This window comes from Arabidopsis thaliana, chromosome 3 (genome assembly GCF_000001735.4).
Source record: "Arabidopsis thaliana chromosome 3, partial sequence".
NCBI lineage: Eukaryota > Viridiplantae > Streptophyta > Magnoliopsida > Brassicales > Brassicaceae > Arabidopsis > Arabidopsis thaliana.
Window position 1 is genome coordinate 15,347,422 of NC_003074.8, and position 25,536 is coordinate 15,372,957.

At 33.9% G+C, this 25,536-nt stretch overlaps 3 protein-coding genes, 2 long non-coding RNA genes and 3 pseudogenes across 9 annotated transcripts; 6 read left to right on the forward strand and 2 right to left on the reverse strand.

Annotated features, from left to right (window-relative positions):
- Positions 1–1,091: 1,091 nt before the first annotated feature.
- Positions 1,092–5,390, forward strand: AT3G43425 (annotated as a pseudogene; the record flags this gene model as incomplete). Its single annotated transcript has 1 exon — positions 1,092–5,390.
- Positions 5,391–7,113: 1,723 nt separating this feature from the next.
- On the reverse strand, positions 7,114–8,073 carry AT3G43430 (RING/U-box superfamily protein). Its single transcript, NM_114211.5, has one exon. The coding sequence runs from the start codon at positions 7,838–7,840 to the stop codon at positions 7,337–7,339; it is 504 nt and encodes a 167-aa protein (NP_189929.1). The 5' UTR covers positions 7,841–8,073; the 3' UTR covers positions 7,114–7,336.
- A 1,722-nt stretch (positions 8,074–9,795) lies between these two features.
- On the forward strand, positions 9,796–10,384 carry AT3G06615. Its single transcript, NR_141266.1, has one exon. It is a non-coding gene; the product is annotated as an other RNA (long non-coding RNA).
- Positions 10,385–12,361: 1,977 nt separating this feature from the next.
- AT3G43432 (uncharacterized protein) lies at positions 12,362–12,669 on the reverse strand (the record flags this gene model as incomplete). Its single annotated transcript, NM_001125289.1, has 1 exon — positions 12,362–12,669. The coding sequence occupies exon 1, from the start codon at positions 12,581–12,583 to the stop codon at positions 12,362–12,364; it is 222 nt and encodes a 73-aa protein (NP_001118761.1). The 5' UTR covers positions 12,584–12,669.
- A 303-nt stretch (positions 12,670–12,972) lies between these two features.
- Positions 12,973–14,093, forward strand: AT3G43433 (annotated as a pseudogene; the record flags this gene model as incomplete). Its single annotated transcript has 1 exon — positions 12,973–14,093.
- A 182-nt stretch (positions 14,094–14,275) lies between these two features.
- Positions 14,276–17,926, forward strand: AT3G43436 (annotated as a pseudogene; the record flags this gene model as incomplete). Its single annotated transcript has 1 exon — positions 14,276–17,926.
- A 962-nt stretch (positions 17,927–18,888) lies between these two features.
- AT3G06625 lies at positions 18,889–19,347 on the forward strand. The gene is made up of 2 exons (NR_141267.1): positions 18,889–19,025; positions 19,109–19,347. It is a non-coding gene; the product is annotated as an other RNA (long non-coding RNA).
- A 777-nt stretch (positions 19,348–20,124) lies between these two features.
- Positions 20,125–22,736, forward strand: JAZ11 (jasmonate-zim-domain protein 11). Of its 2 annotated transcripts, NM_114212.5 has the most exons (8): positions 20,125–20,355; positions 20,582–20,666; positions 20,762–20,864; positions 20,940–20,997; positions 21,681–21,777; positions 21,875–22,007; positions 22,101–22,158; positions 22,278–22,736. In NM_114212.5, the coding sequence occupies exons 1-8, from the start codon at positions 20,249–20,251 to the stop codon at positions 22,351–22,353; spliced, it is 717 nt and encodes a 238-aa protein (NP_189930.1). In that variant the 5' UTR covers positions 20,125–20,248; the 3' UTR covers positions 22,354–22,736. The 2 variants fall into 2 exon arrangements, with proteins under 2 accessions (NP_189930.1, NP_001190007.1); NM_001203078.1 differs by lacking the exons at positions 20,762–20,864; positions 20,940–20,997; positions 21,681–21,777 and having other exon boundaries at positions 20,175–20,355; positions 22,278–22,638.
- The last annotated feature ends 2,800 nt before the right edge of the window (positions 22,737–25,536 follow it).

The window sequence follows — 25,536 nt, forward strand, 5'->3', positions numbered from 1 at the left end:
TCATATAGGGCTAGAAATATTGTTTTCTACTAGATTCTAACCAAATGTCATAAGAAGCATTCAATACTAAGATTCTCATTACCCTTTGGAAGTTTTTTTAGTTTGGCGACAACCGCTTCGTTATCTAATTTCTCATTTGCAAAAAGCGAAGACGTCTTAATCATCATCTTCTTCATTGCCGTCGCTTGTATTACAAAATGCGAAACTAATGTAAATTGTTTTTTATTTGAACCGTTAAAATCAAACATCCACATAACTTCCCCACGAAAAATCAGCATTGGGAAACAGATTTGCCTCTTCCCACTTTTTCTTTTGTGTTACACCAATCGAAGATTCACCATCTTCCTTAGAGTTAGAGACATGATTATCCTATATATATATATACAAGAACATACAATGTAAAAATAGTGATTTTAATTAAAGATTGTTACACATATACAATGTAAAAAGTTGTCAATAAAAGCCAATTCTTTTATATCTTGTGAATAAGCACTTGATCAATTGTTAAATTCAATAAACTGAAAGATATATGGCAAGAGATCATTTTTTATATTTTCATTAACTACTATAATAATGCATTCAAAATCAGTGGTCACTTTCAAATATACTGACAAAATATTTTTTTTAAAACTATATTCTCTCCGTTTCATATTAGTTGTCGTTTTTAGAAGTTAAATTTTGTCTTGAATTAATTGTCGTTCTCGATTTTCAATGTATTTGTTTGACAGATTTTTCAATTCTATCTTTATTCTTTAAACTTATTAATTGATGATATCAACTAAAATAATACATTAATTAGAGATAAAACATAAAAATGAGTATTTTCTTAATACTAGTGAAAAAACTTAAATGACAATTAATTTAAGGGAGTAATATATTTTTTCGCTTGAAATACCGTTGTGATTACCTTTTATTATTGTGGGAAAATAAGATAAAACCAGATAATCACCTAACTACAAAATTAAACATGTTTGGACTTTCATGTTTTATATATATATAAGCAAGTGTATTTGATTCCAATTGGTTCACGTACAACATTTCTTCTACGAATCAAAATATAATGCAATCATACAAGTTAAGTTAAGGGAAACATGTTTTGTATTGCAAATTCATTGCTAAACATTATAAACAATAAGTTTAAGCATTCAAATATTTTCATTTTTATATTATTAACTAAGTTTTATGTATAAATATTATTTCATACTTACTGTTTTTATAAAAACTAAAACATAGTATGGATTTAAACGAGATTATGCTGCTGAAGTAATTTTGAGTTACTACAATCTACATGAACTAACCTTTTAATTATGCAATTCACATGTTGCGGAAGTCACTTTCTGAATTCCTCTCCGTTATTATATATGTAACGTTTATATGATAAATAACTATTTCATATTCATCATTCTAAGAAAATCATATCAAAATTTATGTTGTAAATTACATTACGAGCTCTTAAAGTTTATGAATTATTTGTAGCAGTCATTATGTCGATGAGTTCCCACTACCTTATCTTATTTAGTCCGTTGCTCGTGCCTGTGAAGATAAAATGTTTTGGTAAATCAGTAAAGAGGTATGAGTTCTATATCAAAACAATTGTAAAACCAATTGATATAAATCACTTACAAATTGTTTCTCTCGAATATTGCTTCTTGATCCTTACAATCTTAGAAGTTATCATCATGGATTTGTGATGCCAATCGGATTATGATCGTCTATTGGAAAATTGTGGAATCTTAACGTTGGAAGTTTAATCGAAGAGATAGTGAAAGTGAACCTAAATCGACAATCATCATCCGACTGTTTCTTTTTTTCCTTGCCCAACAAATATGTTATACAGTAGTTAGGCTGATGATTTATTATGGGCTTCGGTTTTACAATTGGGCTTTAGTAATAGTCTATTTTCACATAAGTAAAATGTATTGGACTTTGGTAATAATCAGAATTCATGCTGCTAAATGTATTATTACAAAATACATTACTATATTTATTATTATTTTGATTATTACAATTTCATTAGTATAATACATAATTAGAGTTTTGTAATTGTTATAATTATTATAGTGTCACAAATTTTATGGTTAAACAAATAAACACATTGTAAACTTACATAAAATTTATATCAAATTACTATTCAATATTATCGTTAGATTACGGGTCATTTAAATTTTGTACACACCCGGAAAAAATTATTTTGTAACCAAATAAAACAATAGACATACTAAACATAAACTACACTCCAAAAAACATAAAATAAAATCATAAAATAAATAATTAACATGCGGTGTACCTCGGGTCATATCCTAGTTGGTATAAAAAATGTAGGAGTCTATGGATGACACTAGGGGATAATAACCCTAAATATTTCCATGCTCTAACAAGACAGACACGGACTAGAAATTGGATTACCGGATTACATGATGAGAATGGGACATAGTCTTCAGAATATAAAGATATTCAACATATAGCAATGTCTTATTTTCAAAAATTGTTCACAACGACTAATCCTCAAGATTTGGAGGAGTCTTTAGTAGAGGTTCAAACTTTAATAACAGATCAAATAAATGATTTTCTAACTGCATCGAGACAAAAGGTGAGGTGCAAACGACATTACTTATAATGCATCCGGAGAAGGCACCAGGCCTAGATGGTATGTCATCTTTTTTCAAAAAGCTTGGGATACAAAAAAACGGATTTGTTATTCTTTGTAAACTCTTTCTTACAAGATGGAGTTTTTGATAAACGGTTAAATACAACTAATATATGTTTGATTCCAAAAACGGAACGACCGACACGGATGACGGAATTACGACCTATTAGTCTTTGCAATGTTGGGTATAAAATTATTTCAAATATTCTTTGTCAAAGACTTGAGACGGTTCTCCCAAGTCTTATTCCGGAAACACAATCTGCATTTGGTGAAGGACGTCTAATTTCAAATAATATTCTTATTGCACAGGAGATGTTTCATGGGTGAAGAACTAACTTGTCATGTAAAAGGAAATACATGGCCATTAAAAACGATATGAGTAAAGCATATGATAGAGTTGAATAGACTTTCATTGAGGAACTAATAAGAAAAATGGGCTTTTGCGAAAAGTGGATCTCGTGGATAATGTGGTGTATTACAGAAGTCCAATATAAGGTCCTCCTTAGTGGACAAGCTAGAGAACTAATAATAACAAAATGGGGGTTAAGACAAGGAGATTCGCTTTCTCCTTACTTATTCATCCTATGTACAGAAGTGCAAACTGCGAATATTCGGAAAGCATAACAAGACAAGTTTTACTTACGGGTATCAAAGTAGCAACATCAAGCCCTTCAGTTTCTCATATATTATGTGTGGACGATAATTTATTCTTTTGTAAGACTAATAAGGAACAATGTGGAGTAATATTGGGTATCCTAAAACAATATGAAGCGGTCTCGGGGCAAATGATAAAAAATTTCAAATGTTCGATTCAGTTTGACCATAAGGTAGATGATTCTATAAAGGCAGAAATTAAATCGATATTGGGTATTAGTAATCTCGGGGGTATGGATTCTTATCTTTTATTACCAGAAAGTCTTGGGGGGTATAAGACAAAAATGTTTTGTTCGGTTAGAGACAAATTGCACACTAGAATAAATGGATGGTCGACAAAATTCTTATCGAAAGGAGGGAAATAAGTGATAGATTAAATCGGTAGATGCTGCATTGCCAACTTATGTTATGTCTTGCTTCAGACTACCGGAAACAATCTCTTCCAAACTAACAAGTGCGGTCGCAAAATTCTGGTGGAGTACGAATGGTGAGTCCAGAGGTATGCACTGGATGGCTTGGCATAAATTATGCAGTAGTAAATCAGAAGGTGGGTTAGGTTTTTGAAGCATTGATGATTTTAATTCAGCCCTATTAGCAAAAAAATTATGGCATTTGATTAAGGTTCCAAATCCTCTTTTTGTGAAGGTTTTTAAAGAGAGATATTTTCGGAAATCTAACTCTTTGGAAAATATAAAATGATACTGTCAGTCCTATGGCTGGAAACATATATGTTCAGCTAGATCTCTTGTTAATAAAGGACTTATATATGAAAAGAGTCGGTTCTGGGGAGTCCATCTCAGTTTGGGAGGACCCTTCGATTTTTCCAGCTTAATTCCCGAGATCAGCCATTAGTAATGGGTCAATTATTGATCCATCTTTAAAAGTTAAAAACCTTATAGATAGTCGGTCAAAATTTTGGAATATTGATCTCTTAAAGGAACTCTTTGATCCGGAAGATGTCCAGCTGATAAGTGCATTCCACTTGGGTGCGTCAACGAAAGAGGATACTCAAGGTTGGCATTTCACAAAATCCGGAATATATACAGTTAAATCGGTTTATCATACAACGCAGTTAGAAAATTTTGGATGACAATTTAACTTTTACTAGCCCACAAATCAAAGCACTAAAAGCACATACTTTGAAAGTGCAGTGTCCGCCTAAGTTACGTCATTTTGTGTGGCAATATTATCAGGTTGTGTGTCGGTCACGAAACATTTGCGAAAAGGTATAAAATGTGATTCAAGATGTGCTAGATGTGACGCATTAGAGGAAACAATTAACCATACACTTTTCCAATGTCACCCATCCAGACAAATATGGGCTCTTTCATAGATTCCTATTGCCCCAACGAATTTTCCGACGACTTCTATTTATGCGAATTTGGATCACTTATTCTCAAGAATACCTTGAGAACTTGATTCTTCTTCATCTTCATGGATAATTTGGTATATTTGGAAAGTAAGGAATGAAAAAATATTTGAGAATGTGGATAAAGATCCGCTAGAGGTATTATGTTTAGTTGAAAAAGAGGCACAATCATAGCAGTTAGCTCTAGTTGCGCTTCATAGTGAAAATCACCGCTCCTTGAGATTGGAAAAAATAATTTGGGTGAGGGATATCTCATATGATAATATATATTTATTCAGGATTTTGCTACTTTGTGGACGGAACATGGAAAGGAAGCGATAAATTTTCAGGAACAAGATGGTTTTGTACGTCATCAAATGTACAGTCACCAACCATGGGAGCTGCAAATATTCGTAAAAGTCTATCTCCACTTCACACTGAATTCAAAGCTCTACTTTGGGGGATGAAGTTTATGATTGGTGCCGACAACCAAGATGTAGCCTTTTTTAAAGACTATTCAGAATTGGTGAAAATGGTGTCTTACCCAACCGAAAGGCCGACATTTTTAGCATATTTGGACGATTTTCAGAGCGACAAGGAAGAATTTACAAGTTTCTCTTTATATTTAATTTCTCGTAATGTAAATGTTAAAGCAGACAATTTGGCACGAAAAGTTCGTACTGAACCGCTTCATGTCACTTATGTAAACAATTTTCCTCAACATTGGCTCTTTTGAGCTCTAAATAAAAACTGATGACAAGAGAAAAAAGAAAAAAAAAGGTGGCTTCTTACAAATAGAGATAACTTATGGGTATTTTTTGTAGTCTTCAAAACATTAAATTCTAGAGACTTTTTGTTCGACCGCAAATGGTATCGATCGACACTGGTAACATGGTCTGACTCTAAATTCTTCTCTTTAGTTTAATTCTCTTGGTTTTACTCCAAAATGTCTCTTTATTTTCAAACGCATCTCAATCATATAAATACCTGTAATGACAATAAAAAATATTCTAAAACGAATACATTTATCATGGGTAAAAACAGTAAAAATTTTGATATATCAGGTTTTATCCAATAATGCTTTTTTCTGAATAACCGACAAAATAAAAGATAATCTTTTCTCTACCTGTAAATAATTTCTCTTAAAAATATCTAATAAAAAATTTAGTTTGATTTGGCTTTTGGATATGAATTTTTTTTTTTCTGCATGATTTGATCTTAACACAAATATGGTTGTATGAAATATGTCTTTGCAATGATTTTGAATTTTATACTGAAAACTAGATTTTAAGTAGTGATTTTAAATATTTAATGATTATGTATTATATATAAAAATTTGTAAATAGTATAATTTTGTAGGACATTCATATTTTTATAGTTTACAATTATTATTAAGCAAAGGTATACTACGAGATTATTTTTGTCTATATAATTTTATTTAAATCAAGCTGATTCGATATATTTAATAATAGTGGTGTTAAAAATAATAAAATGAGGGTTTAATCCATATTGAAGCGATGAATTAATAATATTTTAAAAATTTATTAATGTTAATTCAACTCATCCCGCTATATAGTCCATCCTTGCAATATAATCCGTTTTGTGCTATTTTCTATTAATATGTTCAAATTTAATAATTTAAAAAATATTGATTTTATTCTGCCTCGTATTGAAGCGGCGAATTAATGATATTTTAAATTTTTTATTAATGTTGATTCAAACTCTGTCCTTCCATGCCACCATAAAAACTAGTTCCGCAATTTCATCTGTCTCGGTTTTTTTTATATGTTCAGATGTTTATAATATTATAAATTTTTTATTGCTTTTGAATATATTAATTATTATATTTCCAGTGAAATGAAACATTTTTACTAAAAACAGAATTAGCACATATTGAAATTTTTAAATTTGGATGCTTGTTGAGTTAAGGTCCCTAGTCATTCGGATTTGGATTCATTTTGATTTTATTTACAGTGTGATTATGAATTATTTTCTAAATATTTTAGCTAATGTGTGATGTTAAACATATACTTTTTCAATAATTGGATAATATATGTTCGTTTTCAAAATTTGAATCAAAATATATGAAAAAAAATTGTTTACTTTATGTATTATACGATTATCCAAAAAAATTAAAAAAAATTAAATAAAGATGAAAAGAGAATCATAGATTTAAATTATTACCAAATATTCTAACTATATGTATTATTTAATATAGAAACATAATTAGTAGATATGATCTAATTTTGGTAATATTTGTATCCAACTTTAGATAAAAAAAACAATAGAAGAGTCGGGTCAAATATAATCCGATCCACCCAAACTTTTATGAATAATATTTTTATTAAATTGGGTATCATATGTATCCGAAAATAGTTTAACCCATCCGTAAAAATTATACTTAAAAAAATACTATAGAGATAAGTAGAAAACAATAAAACGGAATGTGACAACTAAGAAAGGATAAATAAATGAAAAATGTTGAAATAATAATAAAAAATGTTAGACATTTATCTGAAGAGGAGAATTAATACAGTTTAACATTTGTATATACAATCAAATCAAATTGATTCGATTTCGTATAATTGCGATCAATCACTCTTATATTTCCTATTCGACCCCTCTACCAATTACAATATTCATAAAAAAAATATGAAATCAAATGTTTTCTAAAAGAAAAATAAAAGTCAGGGAAGAAGATCGTCGCCGAAGAGGTAAAGAAGTCGTTCAACAGCCCAACTAGTTTGAGTAACGGTTGAGTAATCAGTGAAAGATGGAAGCAACGGCGTTCGACATAGGGGACAAGTACGGTGGTTATCATCATCACCGCCGCAACATTCATAATCTAGCCATCGGTCAATACAATCACGATGAAACACGTGAGTACAGTTCCTAAGCTCTCTGATTTCGTCCTCGTCTTCAAGATCTCCTAGACACACGGCACACATGTCGTTTATCGCCGCGGGAGATCTCTCCACCGCGTCGCGGAAAGCGGACACGGCTAGGCTTTCTTTGATGGTTTGTGATGAAATAGAAGGAGAAGAGGAGGATTGAGATGATGATGATGAGGAGGATCTTGAGCGGTAACGGAGGATCCATGCAAAGATCCATCGTAAAACGGTGATGATAAGTGCCGTTTTGTAGAGAACGTGGCTGATGATGAGACTAGTGTCTTCGATGAAGAATGTCATTGTGAAAACTTGGAGTAGAGAAAGAGAGGAGAAGAAGAGGGAGGACTAGAAGTTAGAGTCATGCGTCTTTATAAAGACAACTTAAAGGTGGTGATGGTTTGGTTTTTCATTGGTGTAAGTGGCTTTTTATTTTATTTATTTTAACTATTTTTATTATTATTTTTGCAAAAGTATTTATTTATTTACAATTGTTTTTTTCATTACAACTTTCGGTGTCAAATTTTCTGTTATGCTTATCTGTATCCACATATTTTAATCTATATAATAAATTATGAGTCTGCATTGAGGATATATTTTTTTTTATTCAGCTGTTGATGTTGGAAAACTTAATCAGTCAAATTTAATGTGCTATTAAGCTATTTTATTCATACAGTACAATTGAAAATTCAATGCATGAACTGTTAGTTAGTTGAAATTGAGTAAAAGGAGAAGATTAATGTTTGGATAGAGTTCTGTTAGTTAATGTAATGAAACTTTGTAACATAATTTTATATATGATCGTGGAATATAAACCCTTGAACACATTTATAAAGTTAAATGTTACTCAGAGGATCAATCAAAAGAGTTTTGGGTGAAGAAATAAGAATCTAAAAATATCTAGGTGACGACAGTTGAGAGAAGAGACTAAAGTGAAATACAAGAGAAAGAGCAGGAGAAGGTGACGTTGGGATAGTGGCGTTCGTGTCACAGTCTGTGCTACTCTGGCTTGCAGTATTTGCTTGCATGAGAGATTGAGAGAGACGGTGAGGAATAAAAGATGATCGTAATCGTTTCTTTTTCTCTTCCTTTTACCAAACCACCTAAAAAGAGAAACATATATGAAAAGAAAAAAAAACATTTTGACGTAACAGATTTTAGTATCATTATCGTTGGTTATCTTTTAGAAGCAATTTGGTCACATTCACATAAACCTTTAAATTTGTTACTCCATTTGTGGCTTATTGCCTTAACGATTACGCCTTGTTTTCTTTACATATATATTCATGTGCTTTTTATGTTCTCTGTTAGCTTTTACGTCAGAAATATAGTTTACAAAAAAATATATATATATATTTTCACAATTCCAATATCCCATATTCTCACATAACTTTCTTTGGGTTTTTTCTTTTCTTTGGTTTTCTTTTGATTTTCATTACTTATCTATTTTAATTTAACAAAAAGAAACCGAAAGAAAAATGATTAAACAATAAAAACTTAAAAGGTGTAAATAATTTTATGATATTTCACGAATAAATTTATAGGGTCCGATGGTAACTAAAATCTGTTAGCTGTTAGCTTTTTCGAAACAATGCAAAGCTGTAAAAAAAACTATACGAGAAAATTATAAAAAAAAACTAAGAGTAAAATTTTTAGCAACGTTTTTGTGATTGGTAATTGTTAAAATTATATATTTTATAACGTTTTGTACCGTTTTGTAAAGTGATTATCAATCAAAACCGTAGTTAAGTATATTATGATATGAATGATGGTACTAGTGAATCGAGATGATATTAATGTATATCAAATATTTCGGCTTACGTCGCATCTTTTTCATTATATTAAAATAATCTTATACGTAGCACCTTCGTTGAAGTTTAAATATTAATCGTATAGCAATAGCTAATTAATAAAGAATCTCAATTGTGGTGATAGACATCAACCCATTTATAACAGTGGTTTGGCTTCTTCTGTTTCTCGGTTTTACTTTAGAAATTTACGTAAGCATCACTATTTTTTTAATGGTAAGAGTTCAATGATGTATTCAATGAAGTATTAGTTAGGATATAAAAAGAAGAATTAGAGAACGATTTAACTTTATAATGATAGTCCTTAATTATGTTCTAGGAAAAAAAAAAAAAAAAACGGAACAAATCCTTTCCACATGCACATGACACATGATGTCGTCTACGAACAAAAAGACAAGGTGGTCCCAATCTGACACATCAATTTCCTAACTATCCTACTCAGATTCCATTACTTCAACTTTCATGTCAAATGCTCAACCTCCAAATGCCATACCTTTTCTTCTTTCTTTTCTTGTAAACCTAATATATATATAAACAAAGATGAAAAAGGCATATTTGCAAATGCCCAAAATCTTCTACCATTTTGCATCATTGACTTTAGTTGCCTCTTTCAGTCCATTGTGATATGTATTCTATTGAAGCTTTGTCTATGTGACATGCACAGGTCCACACGGACACAGCCACTTTATAAAATATAGTTTTTTTTCTTTCTTTTAAGTCATTTATTTTTGATAATAATAGTGAAAAGAACTCTCCATCCCCTTACTTTTCGTTCTTGCTATGAAAACAACTCTCTTCTCATTCCTTCTTTTTTTTTTTTGAATTTTGTCGTTTCTATATGTTTTTATTTTCCTTGAATTTAATAAGTTTCTCCGGCACGTTTCATCTTTTGAAAGCCTCCATGACATGTGTATGATTCATTTCTCTGTGTTCATTGCGGGAATTAGATTGGCAATATATCACACAATCTTAGGTATAGCATGTAGGCCTAATATGATGCATCTTGGTGGAACTGAGATTTGGGTCCTTTTGTTATAGAGTTCTTGAGATTTTATCAATTGACAACCGGTCTGAAAAAGGTTTGGCTAATGATATGATAGAAATTGTTAGTTTTTCTCCCTAATCGCATGTTGATAAAATAGTGTGGCATTAGTTTTACGTGGATTAACATGTTCAGTGCTCCTCTATCTGCTTGTTTCCACCTATATATCTTTTTAATTTCCTTAGTTACAATATTCACATTGATTAGAAGATCCCCCTTAAACGCAAATTAAAAGTCGTATAGAACTTGATAATAGACTAGGATAATCTTTACTCTGATATCGACATCCAATAAGATACTGCAAGAGAACTAGAGAAGTACCGAGCACTTGCATACTATAATAACAAAAATTGGTAACAATCCCCTATTAGTCTTCTCATAGGCATGCACCTAGAGAGCACTTAGCGTTCATGTTTCTCTTTTTCTTTTTATCAACAATTAGAGCTTCACTGTTTGATGATACATATCACCATTATATCATATAAACAAAAGAAACTGTGCAAAAGAAAAAGGAAAAAAAAAAAGAGAGTAAGGAAACCAGATACATTGATTTTCAAAAGACAAATGAGAAAGTGTCCGCTAGAGCTTAAGGCCCCATGTGAGATATGATCTTTCTTTTTATGCTTTGGTTGACTAAAACTTTACGTCGACACCCCATTTGAGTATTTACAACGACTAAATTCTAATGTGAGCTCAAGCTTTTCCAATTTATTTAATATTTGTATCTATGAGTTAACCTTATATCTCAAGGATCACTCCACTTTTGCTAAATAAAATATATCCACTTCACTGTTAAGTTCATTGGTTATTTCACAACCATGTTTCTTAAAAAGATAACAATATATATATTTTTTTTTGTCTTCTAACAACATTAGATTTGAATAGATGTAAGGCGAAATTTGAATAGATTTTACAAAAATCATTTGAACTTCTCTAAAATATATATTGTTCCATTAAAATTCCACTTTCAATACACCCCCCTTAGAGTTTCATATAATATAAATACATTTCAATATAAAAAACAATAATGTTATTTATTTAAAGATTCATGGAATAAACTAAAAATAATCTAAACTGAACCGAACCGAAACTCATATGTTTTATTATTTATAAAACCGAAAAGAAAAAAACAAAGTGTAATAAGCTGAATCACATACTATTTATATATGTATTTAGTTTTTATAAAACCGATAAACTGTAGAACCAAAAAGAAAATACTTGGGTGAAGGGTGAACCTTTATGTTCACATCTTTAATTTTAGCCAATCAGAATTTACCATCTAATAATAAAAATAATAATTTAATTTAGTTAAAAAATCTAATTTTTTATTAAAACGAAATTATGTATCGGTTTGGGTTTATTAGAAAGGATTAGGGTTTAGATTTTATGATTAAACAAGTTTAAATATCGGTTTGGGTTTATAAACGAATTTAAATTTTATAATTATACGAGGTTAAATGTCGGGTTGGGTTTAGAAAGTACGATTAGGGTTTAGATTTTTTACGATTAAACGAGTTTAAATGGTGGTTTGGGTTTACAAAAGAGAATTAGGGTTTAGATTTTGTAATTAAACGGGATTATATATCGGTTTGAGTTTATAAAAAAATGATTAAAGATTAGATTTAATAATTAAATAAGTTTAGTGAGTTTTAATATATTTATTTATTTATTTAATATTAATTGTTTTAGTTTAGTTAATTAGATGACATGACAAATTTTAATTGGTGAATGAAAGAGGTTCACCTCTAGGGGTGAACCCAAGTCCTTCTCAACCAAAAACCAAACTGAAAACCATACGCCATCCTACATTTTTTTTCCTTTGGTTAGAAATAAAAATATATTATGGTTAACCAAAAAGATTGTGTGGGATCTTTTGTAGGAAGAATCAAGTTTCTCTCTCCTGAGTGACTTTCTCTCTCCTGAACGACTTTCTCTCTTCTGAACGACTTTCTTGGCAATTTGTCCTTCTCTAACCTAATTGCCTCCGGCGGCCGGCATCTCGCCGGTTGACATGATTTTTTCCAATGTCAAAGAAAAAGAAGAAGCTGCCTTGTCCTTCTTCTTGTTCTCCCTCTCTCTAAGTTCTCTCGAGTTTTGGCCTCGGCCAATAGCTCGTCTCTCCTCCCTGGTTCGAGTGTTCTTATCGGCTCCTCCTTGGTTGTCTCGCCGTCGTCCACTGAGAGTGACACGGCTCATTCAGTTGAGATGATGGGGAATCTTTCATCGTCTCCTGTCACCTAGATCGCGCTTTTTCAATCTGGATCTGGCTCCACTCCTCCTCCATCTGAAGCATCGGTTTTGTAGGTTGAGACGACGGGGAATCTTCGACTCCTGAATCTCAGATTAACCTTATTCAGCCTAGCGCTGACTTAAATCCTCTCACACATGCTATTTCGATTGAGGCCCTGAGCTCGTCCTCTAAGCTTCATGTCTCTAAGAAGGTTCCTTCCCCGGATTTGACCAAAGTGTCTGAGATCTCTTTCAATATAGTCATAGTGATTGATTTGGATAATGCTCTGGCGACTAGAATCGATCCTCTTCCGCTCTCTGCCCCCTTTCCAACCAAAGTCCTGTCTTATGCGAAAATGGCTAAGCCTTCAAAGGCCAAAGATCCTTGGGCTTTGAAATTCAAAGCGTCGTTGAGGAACCTCAAACAGATGGAGTTCCTAACCTTCCTTGAAGATGGTACTCCAGTTGTGGTGGCTCCTCCTTCTGTCATGTTGAAGACGGCAACCCTGTGGAAAGATCATTTGGTAGCTCAATTTCACGGGCTATGTCCTTCATCTAATCGTATTTTTAATGACTTGAATTTGATTTGAGGCCGGTTTGGTAATATTACAGTGGGACTAATCTCTGAAACGACAACTCTCATCTTTATTACGGCGCCTCTTACTCGACAATGGGTTATTGATGTCGGCTTTTGGCACGCGGGGAACTGTTCATGCACAGTTTATCCTTGGTCTCCTGACGGTCCTCTTGAGCTGGAGGAACTTCATACGGCGCCTACGTGGGCGGTTTTGCGTAATGTCCCTCCTCAACTATATTCCTTAGATGGAATTATAGTCATTGCCAGTGGTATTGGAGATTCTCTCCACACTGAGAAGTCCAAGCTTGATCTAGTGAACATTGGCTTTACCAAAGTCAAAGTTATAATCAAACTAGACGCCCTGCTCCCCACCACAGTGATAGTAAAAGACTGTCAAGGAAACGTAACTCGTATTGTAATGGAATATCCTCGGCCTCCACCTAAATGTCTGAATTGTGGAAGATATGGACATCTCCTAAGCCGTTGTCCCAAGCCTCTGATGAAAAAACCCCTTTTTAGAAGGTTTCTCCCTCTGGTTCAAAAGAGGTATATCACACTCATGTGCTTCTACCGCCCTCCAATGGTCTAGCTGGAACTGACGAAGTGCCTTTAGGCACATCTTTGGCTTCTAGCTTCAAAGTGAAGTGCAGACGTTCTCGCTCCAAGAAGAGATTCACTAGCACTCCTCCTAGACTCATTGCTAATGGTGTGGTTGAGAAGGGGAAGAAGACTCTAGAGGGGCCTTTTGAATGCGTTAAGAAGTGGGTCTGTAAGCCTGGGTGGACACATTCTGAACCTTCACAGGGTGAGGCGATCTTGTGCACCCCAGCGAGCGACCTATCCCTCCTAAGGGTTTTGGAACGGAGAGGATGGTCTTGTGCTCCCCAGCGAGCGACCTAGCTGCAGGTTTATCTGCAAGGATTTCTGATCTTCCGGACTTAGATATGTTTCCTACTCCTCCGAGATGGGATAACATGACCAAGAAAGCAAGGAAGAAAATGCAGAAGATCTGGTTCAACCACATGAGATGAAGAGTTCAAGCTGTTGCTCGGGAGTTTCAGAAAAACACTTTTTGGGTAGTAATGATGATATTTTCTTGGAATATTAGAGGTTTGAATAGCCAATCTCGTCAAATAATAGTTAGAAGCTGGGTTGTTTCAAATAAATTACTGGTAGGGAGCTTTTTGGAAATTCATGTTGAAAAGGAAAATGCAGCTACAGTTTTGGCTTCTACTCTACCAGGTTGGAGAATGGATAACAACTATTGGTGTTCAGAAATGGGAAGGATTTGGTTGGTTTGGGATCCCTCAGTTTATGTTTTGGTCTTCAAAAAATTGCAGCAAATGATTCTCTGCAGTTTAAAAGTGTCGGGTACTTATAAGATTTCTGCTGCTGCTTTTGTTTACGAGAAGAATAATGAAGTTGAGAGGAGAGTATTCTGGGATGAAATTTCCTCGCTGGCTATTACCTCTCCTTTCAACAAAACTCTTTGGGTGATTCTAGGAGATTTAAATCAAATTCTTACTACTGCTGAATAATATTCGGTTTCCCATTCTTCTTACTCCCCGAGAGGTATGGAAGATCTTCAAGATTGTATGAGAGACAGTGATTTGGATGATGTACCAACTCGGGGAGTTTTCTACACTTGGTCAAATCACCAGCAGAAAAATCCTATTATCAGGAAGTTGGATCGGGCATTAGGTAATGCGGACTGGTTCGACACTTTTCCTTCGGCTATTGCTGAGTTTGGCCCTCCTGAAGATTCTGATGATGCTCCTTGCATAATTAACTTGGCCAATAATCCACAACGCTCAAAGAAGTCTTTCAAGTATTTCTCATTCTTGGCTTCGCATCCCACCTTTATGGCCTCTATTCTTGAGGCTCGGAGCAGAAACACATTTGTTGGCTCTAATATGTTTCTCTTAGAGGAGCACCTTAAGGAGATTAAAAAAGAGTGTAGAAGATTGAATAGAGCAGGGTTTGGTAATCTTCAGCAGCGCACTAGCGAAGCCTTGGCTGCCTTAGAAGATATTCAGTCTCAATTACTTTCTCTTCCCTTAGATTCTCTCTTTAGACGAGAGCATATGGCTAGAAAAAATGGGATTTCTTTGCTGTGGCCTTGGAGTCTTTTTATAGACAAAAGTCAAGAATCAGGTGGCTAAAAGAAGGGGATGCTAATACTCGGTTCTTCCGTAGAGCTTTCCTTGCTCATCAGGCTAGAAATCTTATCAAGCAGTTGCGTGGTGACAATGATATTTTGGTTGTTAACGTGGATCAAGTCAAAGATATGATTGTGGCGTATTACTCTCACCTTCTCGGCTCTGAAAATGACTCAACTATTCCTTTATCTATTAAAGTTATAAAGGTCTTACATCCTTTCCGGTGTGATGAGTCTCTGGCTACTCTGTTGTCTGCTATTCCTACTGATGAAGAGATTATAGGGTCACTGTTCTCAATGCCTAAGAACAAGGCGCTCAATCCAGATGGTTTTCCTGTGGATTTTTTTTGGGATTCGTGGGCTGTGGTGAACGATACTGTTATTTTTGCTGTGAGGGAATTCTTTCTTACATCTATTGAAGAAGTTCAATGCAACTGCCATTACTCTTATTCTTAAGGAATGTGGGACAGACAAATTATCTAAGTTCAGACCGGTTTCTTGTTGGAATACAATTTACAAAATTTACTAGAATCATTTCCAAGCGCCTCAAGCTGTTCAGAACTCAAGCAGTTCAAGGGAATCAAGTGGGTTTTATAAAAGGAAGGATGCTTTGTGAAAATGTGTTGTTAGCTTCTGAACTAGTTGAAGGGTTACATATTGAAGGTGAAGTAACTAAGGGCTGCTTACAAATTGATCTTACCAAGGCTTATGACAATGTCAGCAGGGAGTTTCTAATCAACATCCTTGTGGCTTTGGATCTTCCTCCTATTTTTATAAACTTGATCCGGGTTTGCATATCTACTCCTTATATAGTATTGCTTTTAATGGTGAGTTGATTGGGTTTTTTCAGGGTAAAAAAGAAATCAGACAAGGAGATCCCATGTCTTCTCATATATTTGTGCATATCATGAATATTCTAGCAAATTCACTGGATAAGGGCGCAGTTGAAGGCCGTTTCATGCTTCACCCTTAGTGTTCAGCCCCTCTCATTACTCATCTCAGCTTTGCCGATGATGTGTTAGTCTTCTTTGACGGTTCTAAGGATTCTGTTGCTGGGATCATATCCATTCTTGATGAGTTCAGAATTGGTTCTCGTCTTGGAATAAACAGGCAAAAAACGGCTTGGATGGTGGTGACTTGCATAATGTGGCCACTATCTCTGAGCGTTTTGGTGTTTCTCAGGGTGTTCTTCCGGTTCGTTATCTGGGGATTCCCCTAATGATCTAGAAGATGAAAAAACAAGATTATCAACCTCTTCTTGACAGAATTAATAAAAAGTTCTCCTCTTGGACTGTCAGACATCTCTCCTTTGCTGGTCGGCTTCGGTTGCTGAAATCTGTGATCTTTGCTACCATCAACTTCTTGGTGTCAGTTTTCCTCCTTCCAAACCAATGTCTCCAAAAGATTGAGCAGATGTGTAATGCCTTTCTTTGGAAAGGTCTGCCTACCTACGCTAGAGGTGCAAAGATCACTTGGAACGTAGTATGTACGCCTAAGCAAAGTGATGGCTTTGGGTTGAAAAGGTTGATCTCTTGGAATACGGTTTTCGTTTTGAAACTTATCTGGTTGTTTTTCACTAAGGCTAGTTCTCTTTGGGTTTCTTGGATGAGGATTAATCTTATTGGTAACCGGAATTTTTGGGATCTGAATCCTTACTACTCAGGGAGTTGGATTTGAAAACGTTTGTGCAAACTTTGTAACCTGGCGAGACCTTTTTTGGTGTGTGAGGTGGGTTAAGGAATTACAACAAGTTTTTGGCATGATAACTGGATGGGGTTGTGGCCGCTGATTGATCTCTCGGGTCCATTAGGACCTCAAGTTATCGGGTTGAACAAAAAAGCGGTTGTTAGAGACGCAACATCTTGCAATGGATGGAAGATCATGACTTCTCGAAGTCGTAATCCCATCATTTCGACGATCAAAAACGCCCTGCCATATTGGATTGATATCATTGATTGTGAAGTGGATGATGTCTATCTTTGGAAGCTCGAGCATCATCCACCCACACCATTGTTCTCCTCTACTCTAACTTGGCTCGCTTTGCACCCATCTACCTGTCCGGTTCTGTGGCATAAATCTATATGGTTTAAGGACTATATTCCAAATCATGCGTTCATCAATTGGGTTGTGGCTTGGAACAGGGCTTCACACTAGGGACCGAATGCGGAGTTGGGGAATTTCTATTCCCACGGATTGTGTCCTTTGCTCTGGAAGTTCGGAGTCTAGAGATCACCTCTTCTTTGAGTGTGACTTTAGTCTGGCGGTCTGGAGTCACTTCAGGAATAGAACAAGATTATCTCCTCCGGTCCCCTTCATGGCCTGCCTCTTATGGATTAATTCGGCTTCGTGTGATGCTTATCTCTGTCTCATCATCAAGCTAGTGTTCCAAGCCTCTATTTATCTCTTATGGAAAGAACGCAATCGTCAGATCCATTCTCATGCTCCCCGTACCTCTGCTTTGATCATCGAGGAACTTAAGGTTATTCTATGGTCAAAGCTTGATCCCATTTCTCGGCGTAGTGAATTTGATTCTCCAGGATCCTCTCTGCTCTCTACTTGGTTTCGTTTCTTCAGCTAAGGGCAGTTCCTTCGTTCTCTGTTCTTCTTTTTGGGCTGTTTGGGTCTTGTTGGGCCATTCAAGTTTAGTTTCGGGCCTGCGTGACTTGGATTTGGGCTTCTTGCCGTGTATATTTTTCGGGCTTGCGTGCCTTTTTTTGGACTCTTTGTTTTGTAACTTGCTTTTATCTTTAATGGAAATTTAAACCTAAAAAAAAAGAAAAGATTGGGTGGGCAAATGCATGTTACCTACTGATGTTACCGAGTATCTCAAGTACTAACAACAGCTCTATGTTTCTCAAAAGGAAAGTCTCAAAGCGACGACGTATTATTTTCACGCACGTTTTAAATTCTTGATGCCTTTTTTTGTTTTATTCTTTTTTCTTAAGTTACACATTTAAACAAACAAAAAAGAACAAAATGAGAAAGAAATAGATTGTTTTCGAGCTTTCTCTCTCTTCTCTCTCTAAAAAATCTTAGAGAAAAGGGAAAGTTTTCTCTTTTGTTTCGCTGGCCTGATGGCATTCCGACGTTTATGTGTTTTAATATAGTTGGGTTTTATATCTAACATCTCTGTCGTTTTTAGCAGTGATGGCTGGCTCTTGCCTGACAGCGTTCGAATTCCATGACCATCGTTGGCCGGATCTACTTTTCTTATCAGTGTATCTGATGTTTTTTTTTTTTTTTTTCTTTCAATAATCTCATAGATCCTCTATTGGAAATTTAGGTGTTTTTTTGCTTAAAGGTGTTTATTATCCAATTTGATCTTTTGAGTTTGCGATTTGCAGGAATCAATCCAAAGAGTTACATCTTAAGTTGCAGAAAAGAAAACAATTTCATTGCACACTAATATTGCTTTTAGCTGTAAATCTCTATTTTGATGTTCGATTGGTTTATGAACAATGAAACCTAGAAGAATCAAGCTTGCTTTTATAATCAATGATGATTTTTCTCACTGGAATCGATCTCAGATGGCGAATGATCTACAATTGAGGCTATTTGTCTAATTGATCTATGGACACGAGTGTTTTCCTTTTTGTTTTTAGGTGTTGCTGAAAAGCTCCATCGGCTTAATATCTACGTTGATGTTCTTTGGAGTTCGGGAGTCATTGCCCTTGTGAAGATCTTTTCTTTACAGATTTGATGATGTAGTTGGTAGGATTCTCTAGTTAAAAACCTGTGGACTTATTTCTTGAAGCTCTGACGGTTTTCGGTAGTTTTGGAGTTCCCTTACGCTTCGTACCATATCGGCTATGAGCGGCGAACGGCGACAACATCTACTTCAACTTTACTTCATAGGCTCACACATGGTTTTGTGTTGGATTTGTTATATTTCTTAGTTCCTTAAAGGGGTATCTTTATGGATTGGACTTTTTAAGTTGGGTCTCCGCTTATAAGCTGAATTGTTGGTGAAGTGGAAGCTTCCACTGTTGTACCTTTTACGACATAGAGTTTTAAATAGAAGAGAAAATTCCCAAAAAAAACTTCAACTATTAAAATTTGCCAAAAAAACCTCAACTTTTTCGGTTGTCAAAAAACTCAAACTAATTTATTAGTGACAAATAAAACCCAAACTAGAAATATTGGCAGATTATACATACGCTCTAAAAACAAATTATAGTTTTATCCTTAAAAAATTAATTCTTTTTTTTTTGAAACGAAAAGAAATTTCTTATTTACTTTGTATTTTTTTAGTTTATACGTTTTTGCCTTTTTGGAAATTATCATAGAAAAATGATATGAGTGTCTCATTTTTAATTCTCTTTTCATATATTTTTACTTTTTAGATTTTCAAACTTTAAAAACCAAATCGTTTCTCTATTTCTTTTTTTTTTGCTTATTTCTTTCTAATTTTTGGTTCCTCAATATCAAAATGATTCAATGTTCTTCGACTAATTTACATATTTTGATTTTTTCATCATAATTATATAGTTAGCTTTGTGTTAATATATCTTATTTAATTTATTTTAGCAATACGATAACGGCGGTATGCATGTACTAAAAAGGATGCGTAAAGAGTATTAAGTTTTTCACATCGAACAAAATTGTCCACTATTTTATTTTTTTAAATAGTTGTCTATATTACAAGAACAAATGAAAATAAATAGGTATTATTAGATAAGTAGTTTTTTTTTTTGGTAAGGCATTATTACTTATTAGATAAGTAGTTAGATATATAAAATAATCAAATAGTTGAGGTTTTTTTGGAATATTTCTGAGAAAAACAAAAAGAAAACAAAATTGATTGAATAATGAATACACCGAATAACGAACGTTGCGTAGAGAAGAGAACCAATTCCCAATCAAACGGAGAAGACAGATATTATTCACAGAGAGGCTCATGGCTGAGGTAAACGGAGATTTCCCCGTTCCTAGTTTCGCCGACGGGACCGGTTCTGTTTCCGCCGGACTTGACTTGCTCGTTGAGAGATCGATTCACGAAGCTAGGTATGTATCACTAGTAACTGGAATCAATTTGAATCGTTAATTCTCATTTCTCTTTATCTGTCTTTGTGTTTGAAGTTTTTTCTTAGCCTATAGTTCTGTGATTTGTTAGTTCTTAGTACACTATAGGAGCGTGAGCAATTGACGAGACTTGGATCTATATGAATTGTTAAATTAGCAGATCAATTTGGGAAACTCAAGAGGTTTAATTTCAAACTCTTGTTTCAAGGTCCACAGAGCCAGATGCTTCAACTCAACTTACTATTATCTTTGGTGGGAGTTGTAGAGTCTTCAATGGTGTCCCTGCACAAAAGGTTTGGTCCATCTAGCTTTGAGTACATACATTCTGATTTTGTTTATGTTGGTTGCATCAGAGTTTCTAATTGTATTGGTGATCAATGCTTAATAGGTTCAAGAAATCATTCGCATCGCTTTTGCTGGTAAACAGACGAAGAATGTGACCGGTATCAATCCAGCACTGAACAGAGCTCTTTCTTTCTCAACTGTAGCTGGTAAGCAATTGCTTCATTCGGTTACTGTAAGCATTATCTACGGAGTTACGGACTATTAATCCCTGTTTGTCTCAGATCTTCCAATTGCTAGGAGACGTTCGCTTCAAAGATTTCTCGAGAAGAGACGGGACAGGTAGTTAGATATTCAGTGTTTGCTTTATTAACATATTGATAGTTCTGGAAGTGTTAGTGTGTATGAATCTGATTTGTTAGTATGTATTAGTTTGTGACGTCAAATATTGTTCTTGCATTTAGGAATTTTCATGTGTAGGTAGGTTGTTGAAGCTTAAGCAAATGAAGAGACTGGATCTATGTGAATGTTAATTTGTATACATTGACTGGTTTCGGAAACTGAGATAGTCTTTTAGTTTTTTTTCTTACAAGTGTTTAAGCTTTTATTCTCATGTATTATTCTACTTCTATATCATATTTGGCTGACTTATGGCCACCAGATAATTGTGTATTTCTTAGTGATCATGCCTCACAAATACATTAGATGTTGTTGCCCATTCTTTAGTATCGGTTTTATGAGCTTGAATTTGAACTAGGCTTGTGTGTTTGATTTTGGTACCGTTGAATGCAAAAATAGCCTTCTATCTACTGTTAGATGACATCATCAGATGATTTAAATTTAGTAGGTTGTTTGAACTGATGTATTGATGGGACTGAGGTTAGTTGATAGCCTAAGCGGCTGTAATATTGTAGTGGAATCACTATTTTGTTCTTCTCCCTTTTGCATCAATAGGGTCTTAAAATTTGGGTGGATTATTATTATCTTCCATCATTCATAACTAGCTCTTGTTTCTTCTATTGAAGGTCCACGAAGCCAGATGGTTCAATGATCCTTCCAAGTCAACTAACCATTATTTTTGGTGGGAGTTTTAGCGTATTTGATGGTATTCCAGCTGAAAAGGTTTGGTCCATCCAAGTTTTGAGTACATTCGTATTTCGTTTTTGTTGGGAAGCAGTTGCATGAGATTTCTTGTTCTCTTGGTGATCACACTTAATAGGTTCAAGAAATTCTGCATATCGCTGCTGCAGCTAAAGCCACTGAGACAATTAATTTGACCAGTATAAATCCAGCATTAAAGAGAGCTATTTCATTCTCAAACGCATCAACAGTAGCTTGCGTATCGACAGCAGGTAAGGACTTGCTACATTGGATTACCGTAAACGTTATATAGTCCGAGTATGGAAAACCCCATGAGCTTTATGTAAGATGCATGTTTATCTCAGATGTGCCAATTGCTAGGAGACGTTCACTTCAAAGATTTTTTGAGAAAAGACGGCATCGGTAGGCATATCTGCAGTGCTTGTTTTATAAACATATACTCTCATCTTTCTCCATCACTCACCTATGAGTTTGACCATTAGATTTCATCTAATAGTAACTTGGACCCTCTTTATTTTCAGATTTGTCCACACGAAGCCTTACTCTGCTACGACTTCGGAAGCAGACAAAAATGAAACCAGCCCCATTGTGACATGAGCTCCAAGACTGTAAGCTAACCTCAAACCTTACTTTCGAAGCAACTCAGTATCACAGTTATCTTTGACAAGATTAACACAGCTCATATATAAGCCTTCCGTTGTTGTACGATAATCATCTGCCTATGTTTCTTAGACAAAACACAAAATTGTTTTCCATGTTTGTGATTTGATGTGTTTATCATCTCGCACCTCCTCTTTGAGGAAGATGATTTCTTTTTCTTCACAATGTATGTTGATGCTGTATGATAAGGTCTCAGAGCTATATAAGAACACAAGAGTACTCAAAAATGACCATGAAAGACTTAGTGTCCTTATAAGCAAATCACGACCAAGAAACATACAGAGAAATCATCAAATACTAACCGGAGAGATTAGTAGGGACCTCAGATCAAAATTTTCAGGTCTGGTTAGGCATGTGATTATTACCAGAACCAAAATTTTCAAACCAAGCCAATCCAGTTTTTGGTCATTTCAATTTAGGGTCGGTCACTAAAAGTGAACAGGTCGGCATAATTTTTTAGTACATATATTTAACATGTGCCCAAGTTATGACAAACGATGAAACATAACATATTTATTATAAATGATTTATACATCATAACTCATAAAAACATCAAAATTATGAAATATTTTGGTAGCGCTACCATAACCACTCAATCATCCGACTGAAATCATCAAAATAAAAAAATATTTTCTAACTTTTTTTATATTTACATAAATATATCTACAAAATGATCCCGTATAAACTTGTAATAAATTATATATGTGCATTTTTCAAGACCAAATCTCTAAGATCAAAGACTAATGCTACCACATCATTCAACGAAACAATGCAAATAAATTTTGGGATAACTTTAACTTTGATCATCTTTTAAAGTATTTAAGGATTTTACATACAAATTTGTAATTTAAAGGGTTCACAAACGGCAACAAAAAACAAAAAAAGGTTTACTAACGAATTTGTAATTTTAAGAAGATCAAAATATAAGAAATATAAATAATATCATAAATTTTAAAGGGTTATAATGCAAATGTTGAACTTTAGGAAACCAGCTGACCTCCTTTAATCGTCTTTGGATGTCTATGCGGCGGACCCATAAATACTTTTTATGGGTCCATCAAATATAATTTAAAAATAATAAGTAATTAAAAACAACCAAAAACTAAAAAAAAAAAAACTCATCTCTTTAAGTTTACATATGAATTTGTAATTTTAAAAAGGAAAAAACAAAATAATTTTAAAGGTCTACAATACAAATATAGAATTTTAGAGGGGTCGTCTGACCCCTTTTAATCTTTTTGGGTCTGTCGCGTGGGCAGACCCATAAATACTTTATATCAGATCAAAATATAACTTAAAATAATTAGTAATTTAAAAAAAAAAACTAACAAGTTTTAAAAAATATTATTAGTTTAAAATATACCGCAAATTAGGTTCAATATTTATGGGTGAATCACATTAAAAGGCTAAAAGTATCAAAACACAAAGTAGAAGAAAATATATAATAAAACTTAAAAGGTTTACATCAAATTTGTAATTTTAAAAGGGTCAAAACATATGAAATATAAATAATATCATAAATTTTAAAGGGCTATAACACAAATGTAGATTTTTAGTTGGGTCAGCTGGCCTTCTTTAATCTTTGCTCTTTGGATCTGCCTATGCGGCGGACCCATAAATACTTTTTACTAGGTCAAAATATAATTTAAATAATTAATAGTTTAAAAAGATTAAAAAACTAAAAAAAATATTCATTTGCTTATTATATACCATAGAGAATGATTCCCAATTTTTTTTTTGTCGGCAATGATTCCCAATTTTAAATACAGAGAATGATATAATCATAATTTATTTATTTAAATATTCATACATTGACAATAACTGAGTACATCCATGATTCTTTATTTTTGAATCATAATGTCCTTTCTTCGATTATTATTCGCTTACAAACAACACTCTTATAAAATATTTTCATAGAGGAATTAAGCACGATCATTGCTCGGAAAGTTTTGTATACTAGTTTCATCACTACCGATATATAGATAATTCAAGATAAATAACATTCATATTTAGGGGTGTCAAAGTGGGTCAAGATTTATGGATCAACTCAACTCAACGCAACTTTTGAACCCTAATGAGTTGAAATTTTTGACTCAAATGAGTTGATGGGTCAAATGAGTTATTGGGTCAATTGGTTTGATGAATAAAATGAGTTGGGTTGTAATGATTAATGGTTTCAATGGTTTACCCAATTAACCCATTAACCCATAACTCATTTAACCCTAAACTCATTTGATTATGAGTTGAGTTGAGTTGGGTAACCCATTTTGACACCCCATATAACCAAAAGAATAAAAAAAAAAGATAAGTTGGAGAGTAGACAGTTTTTGCTAAAATAATTTGAAAAGTAGACATTTTTTTTTAGAGATAGGAGGCATATGTAGTTTTATCTCTCCTCTCTAATAGAACTCCCTCTCAAATACAACTTTTAGTAAAGTACTATTTTACCCTTCTGTTGTTTTGATGAAATAAAATGGACCTCATTAAAAGCAGCCCAATATCATCTTCAATTTCGAATTGTTCATGGGCTTGACATCAACTAAACCCCATATTTTCTTAAGTCATTAGAACCAAACACACTCATAAACCCTCGTCGTCGACATCTTCATCTGTACGGTAAAGACCTCGTCGTTGTCAAAAAAGGATAAACCCTCGTCGTTGCCAAAATCATAGAGACATTGTCAATTTCATACCAGATGGAAGGTATGTTTATCATAAAACGCTTTAAAGTTTTTGAATTTTTGCTGTCAGCCAACTAATAACTTTGACTCTGTTTTCGTTTTTTTTCAGGGGACGAATCATGCGTCTCCATGGTCGGCCGCTGGATTTGCTACTCGAATGGTTGGTGGGACTTCAAAATTGATAAAACTAGGCCAGGAAAGGGGAAAATGCTTAATTATTTCCTAAAATATCCAAAATGCGCAGATTAATTCCCCAATTACCTCAGACGCATAATAAACTCCCAATTATACTTTGACGTAGCAAAGTTAGACTTCATTATTGTCAACGTTAAATATTAAACATGTCGTTAAATATGTCGATTCTCATCTTCTTCTTCTCCAAATCAAAAACCCTAAATTCCTAAAGCTTTATCTTTAAACTCGAAACAATCAACTGTAA

Bases quoted from the DNA above. Each gene is read 5' to 3' on its own strand.
- AT3G43430 (NM_114211.5), bottom strand. From the start codon at position 7,840: ATGACATTCTTCATCGAAGACACTAGTCTCATCATCAGCCACGTTCTC.
- JAZ11 (NM_114212.5), top strand. From the start codon at position 20,249: ATGGCTGAGGTAAACGGAGATTTCCCCGTTCCTAGTTTCGCCGACGGG. The intron at 20,356-20,581 runs GTATGTATCACT...TCTTGTTTCAAG, and splicing joins AGATCGATTCACGAAGCTAG to GTCCACAGAGCCAGATGCTT. The intron at 21,778-21,874 runs GTTTGGTCCATC...CACACTTAATAG, and splicing joins ATGGTATTCCAGCTGAAAAG to GTTCAAGAAATTCTGCATAT.